A 7,500-nucleotide genomic window follows, 5' to 3' on the forward strand; every position below is an offset into this window, starting at 1 on the left:
GTTGTCAGATTCGACTTGAAACTTTTATGGGAAGAATAAGCGAGGATAAATTGGCAAGGATGAAAATTTACGGAGTTGAAAATGCCCATGGAAAAATTCTACAGTGGTTTGAAAACTTAAGAAAATAGGGCTGAGTGGTAAGATACGTAATGAACAGCAATGGACAATTTTCAGTACCGTCGATTTCAGAGAGAATGACTTGGTAATAAAGAATACATGATATTCCATAATCCTTTATTACTTTCAAAAGCAGATTAAACATCAAGCGTCTTTACTTTTCTTTCCTTCCAGCTTCATCCTTGATTTGACATTGGATCATCTCATCGAAAAAGTTTTAATTGTGATTCAGTTATTGAAGAATGGTAGATGGGAGGTTAGAAGCTGTGGAGCAGCGAATGCTAGAACTTGCATTTGCGATAAGTGTAGAAGACAGGGATCGTGAAGGAAGGGCTCATTTTCATCTCGGCAGTGCTTACCTCAACCTACCTGATTATCAACAGGCCATAAAACATTATGCACAAGCATTACGTATTTTCATAGAAATAGGCTGCAGGGCTGAGGAGGGAGCAGTCTATGGGAACCTGGGCATTGCCTATTTCAGTCTAGGTGATTTTAAACAAGCCATTGAGTACTACGAAAAACGTCTTAGTATGGCTAAAGAAGTAGGGGATAGGGCTGGGGAGGGATCAACCTATGGAAATCTGGGATTTGCCTATTGCAATGTAGGTAATTTTAAACAAGCCATTGGGTACTCCGAAAAACATCTTAGTATTGCTAAAGAAGTAGGGGATAGGGCTGGGGAGGGATCAGCCTATGGAAATCTGGGAAGTGCCTACCTTTGTCTAGGTAACTTTAAACAAAGCATTGAGTACTACGGAAAACAACTTAGTATTGCTAAAGAAGTAGGGGATAGGACTGGGGAGGGATCAAGCTATGGAAATCTAGGAAATGCCTATCGCAAACTATGTAATTTTAAACAAGCCATTGAGTACTGCGAAAAACATCTTAGTATTGCAAAAGAAGTAGGGGCAAAAGCTGGGGAGGGATTAGCCTATGGAAGTCTGGGAATTGCCTATCTTAGCGTAGGTAATTTTAAACAAGCCATTGAGTACTACGAAAAACATCTTAGTATTGCTAAAGAAGTAGGGGATAGGGCTGGGGAGGCATCAGCGTATGGAAATCTGGGGGATGCTTATCGCAATCTAGGTAATTTTAAACAAGCCATTGAGTACTGCGAAAAACATCTTAGTATTGCTAAAGAAGTAGGGGATAGGTATGGGGAGGCATCAGCCTATGGAAATCTGGGAAATGCTTATCGCAATCTAGGTAATTTTAAACAAGCCATTGAGTACCACGAAAAACATCTTAGTATTGCTAAAGAAGTAGGGGATAGGGCTGGGGAGGGATCAACCTATGGAAATCTGGGAAATGCCTATCTTAGTGTAGGTAATTTTAAACAAGCCATTGAGTACTACGAAAAAGGTCTTAGTATTGCTAAAGAAGTTGGGAATAGGGCTGGGGAGGGATCAACCTATGGAAATCTGGGAAATGCCTATCTCAATCTAGGTAATTTTAAACAAGCCATTGAGTACTGCGAAAAACATCTTAGTATTGCTAAAGAAGTAGGGGATAGGGCTGGGAAAGGATCAGCCTATGGAAATCTGGGAAATGCCTATCGCAATCTAGGTAATTTTAAACAAGCCATTGAGTACTTCGAAAAAGATCTTAGTATTACAAAGGAAGTTGGGGATAAGTCTGGGGAAGGAACAACCTATGGAAATCTGGGAAATGCCTATTTTCGTCTAGGTAACTTTAAACAAGCCGTTGACTACTACGAAAAACATCTTAGTATTGCTAAAGAAGTAGAGGATAGGGCTGGGGAGGGATTAGCCTATGGAAATCTGGGAAATGCCTATCTTTGTCTAGGTTATTTTAAGGAAGCCACGGAGTACCATGAACACAGTCTTTGTATTTTCAGAGAAATTGGAGACTGTCTAGGAGAGGGAATCGCGTGGTATTCGCAAGGTCGTGATTATGAATTGTTGGGTTCCTTGAGTAAGGCACTCAGTTGTTATCGTTTAAGTATAAAACATTTTGATGAAACAAGGCATAGTCTGAAGTCAGAATATGAATGGAAAATAAGTTTTCGTGATTCTTATCGCATGTCATACACTGCTCTGTGGAGGACACTTTTAAAGAATGGAGAGATTGAAGAAGCTTTGTATGCTGCTGAGAAAGGTCGAGCACAGGCTTTGATTGATATTTTGAAAGATCAATACGGCATTGACTCTCAGTCATTTTCTGCACTTGCTCCGAATCAAACTCTTACAGCTGCATTAGAGCTTTTACCTTCACAAGCCGTTTTTGTGGCACTTGACGAGAACAAGATCACGTTTTGGGTACTAAGAAAAGACAGCAAGATCAGCTTTCGACAAAACGAAATCACAAATGGAAGCGCTCATTTGTTGATGGAAACTATTTTGAAAGGGATCGGCGTAAGGGATGGTGTCAGATGCGAGAATCGTTCTTTGGATTCACTACGCAGTGATCTGTCTTGCAGCGAAAAAGCTATCAGTGAGAAATCAGTTCTACCATCTTCATACTCTGTTAACTCTTTACAACCGTTGTATGATGTCTTACTCGGGCCAATTGCAGACGTGCTCCAAGGAAATGAGTTAATCGTTGTTCCCGATGGACCATTTTGCTTGGCTCCATATTCTGCATTGAGTGAATCTATCAGGATCCGTACCGTTCCCTCGTTGACCGCTTTTAATGTGATCGTTGGTGCACCTGAAGACTTCCACAGTAAGACTGGAGCACTGCTTGTAGGTGATCCATGGTTGAAGGAAGTTACTAACAATAAAGGGGAGCCCATTTTGAAACAGCTTCCGTGCGCAAAACAAGAAGTAGAGATGATTGGACAACTTCTGCAGACAACACCGCTGACTGGAAAAAGTGCCACGAAAGCTGAAGTGCTGAAAAGTATGAAATCAGTTGCTTTAGTTCACATTGCAGCACATGGATGCCAAAAAACGGGAGAAATTGCTTTAGCCCCAAATACCGAACGGAAATCGCCAATCCCCAAAGAGGAAGACTTCATTTTGAAAATGTCGGATGTTCAGAGAATTTCTCTTCGAGCAAGACTAGTTGTGCTGAGCTGTTGTCACAGTGGCCGGGGAGAAGTGAACTCTGAGGGAGTGGTGGGAATTGCAAGGGCTTTTCTGTGTGCTGGAGCTCGGTCTGTTTTGGTGTCACTCTGGGCAATTGATGACGAGGTAACGTTGCTGTTCATGAGGAGGTTCTACCAGCACCTGGTAGATGGAAAACGCGCAAGTGCAGCTCTTCAACAAACAATGAAATCTTTCCGAGAGTCAAAGCAGTATTATGCTATAAAGCACTGGGCGCCATTTGTGCTGGTTGGTGATGATGTCATGCTGGAATTTCCAAAAAAATGGTAAGTGAAGTTCGAGTTAAACTCAGAAAACAAGAATACTTCCAAATTGAAAAACTGACGATAGGAATCAAATAGGCCTAAGATGGCATGATAACGAGATGCTAGCTTCGTAGTGTAAATAATTCAAAGACACGCTTTTGTCACAAATGTAATTTCCACATGCCTATCACGCATGCACAGAAGCATAAAGGATACATTTCACATTGGTGGATAAACTGTTTTCGTTCAGCCTTTCCTGGTTTATTGTTAAATGGTGAAGATGGCACATTTTATCACCTCGTGATGTCTCTTTTGGTCTTTCTGTTTCTCATAGATCCCTAAACGTCATCTTTTGCAATGAATTCGAAGACAGCATCGTCCTGCACGTCGCCATTTGCATCGGCGCATTGTGTGTGCTCGAAAGAACCAGCTATATTTAGAGCTGTTTTTATTTATTTTTCTTCTTCCAGAATCGATGTCGAAAATGCAAGAAGACTATCTGGCAGAGCCGAACCGTCTTCAGTGATTGCCGAACTTGTATAAAAAAAAGTATAACGGGTTAACAATTATGGTTATGCCAGTAGAACAAGCTCCAAAGGTTTAGTAGAAGTTTACTGCGTTAACTAAACCAACACACTGAGATTATTGTAAGTGAAATTATGACAGAAAGCGTAGATCTATAGTAAAATGCTAGTTTTACCCGTAATCTTGATATTTCGTTTCTCATATAACTTCAACAGTCAGTGTTGCCGCCAATGTATGGCGATCAAAATCATAGTACTCTAGCTGAGGTGCTAAAAATCATTTTTTATTTAGTTCTTTGAAACTGCTTTTGGTGTATCAGTGTAAGCCAGTTTCGAAAGAAAAGAAAAAAAAACACTTTTGCTGATGACCCTTAACGTCAGGCTTTTACCGTGATAAGGAAAAGAGACACATTTGTAACATTCAAAGATCACAAAATAGAAGGGAAACGACGGGTGAAATTTTTTTCCTGTTCTTTTACACAACAAATGAATGATATCATCAGCAATAAAGAAGAAGTTAATAAATCTCCAAGTTCTTTATAGGGCTTACTCCCTCGAGTTATCGGTGGTGTTTTTAAGCAAAGTGAAAGGATGTGTTTGCATTCGAAAGTAGTTCAATTCCTGGAATAATAGGTGGGGAACTAACAAATCCGCTGCAAAGTTAGAAAAAATTATCTGGAGCAGATTAATAGCCACCTTTACGACTGGAAAATTTTAAGGTGGCTCCGAATCTTCTCCTGAGAATTTTTTATACCTTTGCAAAGAGTTTTATCTTAGCCTGCTAACCACTTTACAGCAATAAAAAATGGAGGTCACCAAGTTCGTTTTTTTGAGCTTTAAAAGACAAAATATAGGGCATTTTTTTAAAAGGCTTTTTCGTTGTCATCGTAATCTTTTACGTCACATTAATGAGTGCACCTTGTTAAGAAATGATTGGTGTTTCATTTGGTAACATAACATTTGATGTTATGTGAAACAATTGGTGTAGATTCAATTCTTCCAAATAGTACAGTTGGTTGAACGTGTTGGTTTGAGCCTCAAGGGAACGAAAGGCTAGAGGCAGCCTATACTATGGCCTTTAATTTAGACCATTTCCGTCGCAAGGGTCAAACTGATGGTATTTGGATATATGGGTCATGTAACGCAACCGAATGCTTAATTACGTTTAAAACTGAAACCCTAATTTAATATAAGGCTCTGTTGCATTTTGCGATTTTTCATGCAACTGCTCTCGAAACGTCATAGTGAGACACGTTGCAAGTTGTACACTTTACAACTGCCAAAAACAAAGTGAGACAAATTGCAGAACCCTTCGGGGAAAGTAGAATCCATTGCTACTTTGCGCATTGGTTTACCGAATTAGCAACGAAGTTTTCAAGCAATGCGTGCCGTGAAATCTGCCTTACAACTTGTGTCGCAACGGATTGCGTCATCAGTCAGTGTAATGTTCCTTTAACCTCATGAGATCATCCAAAGCGAGACAAATTGCAAGAAACGTTGCCCAGTGTAGAAACCGCCAAGCCAGTAGCTTTGCAATGAGAGATCTCTTGTCAAAACAAAATTGACAGACAAGTTGCTCGAAAAATTGCCGAGTAAGTAAGGAAACCATCTAACGTTGGATAAGACAACTCACTCTCCATTTGCTTATCATATAACTTTATTCGAAATCAGTTTTACAAAATGTGTAAAAATGTGTCTTCCAAACGCACATACAAAATAAGTTTGTGAAGGTGCAGATCTGTAGATTAATGTTTATTTTGGGGAAAAAGGTTACAAAAAAAGCTTCGAAAACGAGGCATTAAGCACCCTGGAAAAGAAACTGTGTTAAAGTCGGGGATTAGATGTAATAGCTGTGTATATCTACAGTTTGTAGGTATAGGCACCGATTTTAAACGGGTTTCCTTTTCGATAGCTTCAGTGTCGATGCTATCCAAAAAAGACGACGTAGCTCTGGTTTCAAAAGCTTTGCGTGCGTTTGTCAATAGGCCATTTCCGAGTTGCGGTTTGTCTCGGTTTCGAAGTGAGTCTAGGTGCTCAACTATTGTAAGGGAAATGAGTTTGATTTGCATAAGAATACGCAACTCATTTCCATTTGAATGGTTGTGCACCAGGACTCGCTTTGAAACTGAGGCATGCAGCAACTCGGAAGTGGGCTATTGCTACTCCGTCCATGAAAACAGTGATTTCATTTCGTCCAGGTGTAAACATAAAAACAAACAGTACTAAGTTGAGCCACAAAGTCTGGGAAAGTTAACTAGTCAAAATGAAGTATGCTACAACAATAAAGCATTTGTTTGGGATGCCAATATGACCGTCATTTCATTTTTTTCTTTCCCTTTTTCTTGTTTGCAGGTGGGGGTGGGGAGGGGGATAACCCCTTCAAAAGTACTTCTTGTAGATTGCAAGGGTAAGTTTTTTCTACAACTAAGCTTTTAAGTGGCCTCGGAATTAGAGCCGGAATTTACAAAAGTGTACCCCTATTTCACATTTCAAGCATTAATGTGCACATTAGTCTGACATAGTATTGACTGAATACTTTTTATGATGACAGCAAATTCCAAGAAAAGGATCATTAATTTTTTACTTGTCATGCTTTAAGAAAAACGTATTTAATGTCGTGATAATTGCATACCTCTGCCAAACGAGCTCCTCGCGGTCGTACTTTTCGTTTGAAGCGTACATGGCCGACACTGCGGCAAAATGAGTGCGCGTGCTCTACTTCGAACACCGATTAATGGCACCTCGCGCGTGGAAGTGATTCCCGCGTGGGTCAAGCCCGCGCACTCATTTTGCCGCGGTGAGTTAAACACAACACAGTTCCAAGAATAATAAACACAGTGATACCCGCCATTGCCACGAACGCTCCCAATCCAGATGAGAGCGTTGTCGGCTTGCAGCTGTCCAAAATGACGTTCTGGTCTGGAATGTGGAAAATAAGGGAAAACTTAATTGCCCCCGAAGGGGTTTTTGGCCCTCTGGGGCTGAAAACCCGAGGCTGAAAACCCGAGGAGGCACCTTAGGACTCCCCGCGTAATATAGAGGAAGACTGGAGAAGAGAGAATGTAAGTATTTCCGGTAGATTATAACCAGAAAAAATCTCGATTTGATCGCTTGCACGGCCGCAAGGTATACAGAATTGTGTTTTCCCTCAAAATATTCGCTTGTTTTCGCTTTCTAGTCTGGCGGATATGTGAAAAATGCTGCACTTTGTGAAGAAAGCATCACATTTTGCTCAGAGGTTGTTTATGGCAACCTAAAGAGATTTTGATATGGAGCTAGACTTACAAGATAGCCATTCTGGCCTATTATATTAATTCAAAATGTTCCAAATTACATTGGTATTAGTTATATTTGTCGTCATGATATCATCACCTAACAATTCAACACAGGAAACTATAGGCTTTTATTTTTTACGCACGACAAGGCAATTTTCGTTATGACCTTGGCCTTCACAACTAAACTGTTGTTATTCTGACTAGGTTTGCTTCACATGTAACACCTGTCAATGATTATAAGACAACGAAACTAGTTAGGAAGTGTTTT

General features: G+C 40.3%; 1 protein-coding gene across 1 annotated transcript in view; it reads left to right on the top strand.

The window, feature by feature from the left end:
- The window catches only part of LOC137975015 (tetratricopeptide repeat protein 28-like), a 53,105-nt gene extending 48,883 nt beyond the window's left edge, over positions 1–4,222 (top strand). Inside the window, exons 4-5 of the mRNA XM_068822045.1 lie at positions 523–3,454; positions 3,904–4,222. Of these exons, the coding sequence (XP_068678146.1) occupies positions 523–3,454; position 3,904 (2,933 nt within the window). The 3' untranslated portion in view covers positions 3,905–4,222. The remainder of the gene's footprint in view (positions 1–522; positions 3,455–3,903) is intronic.
- Positions 4,223–7,500: the final 3,278 nt, after the last annotated feature.

The sequence above is a fragment of the Montipora foliosa genome, chromosome 11, assembly GCF_036669935.1.
Source record: "Montipora foliosa isolate CH-2021 chromosome 11, ASM3666993v2, whole genome shotgun sequence".
NCBI lineage: Eukaryota > Metazoa > Cnidaria > Anthozoa > Scleractinia > Acroporidae > Montipora > Montipora foliosa.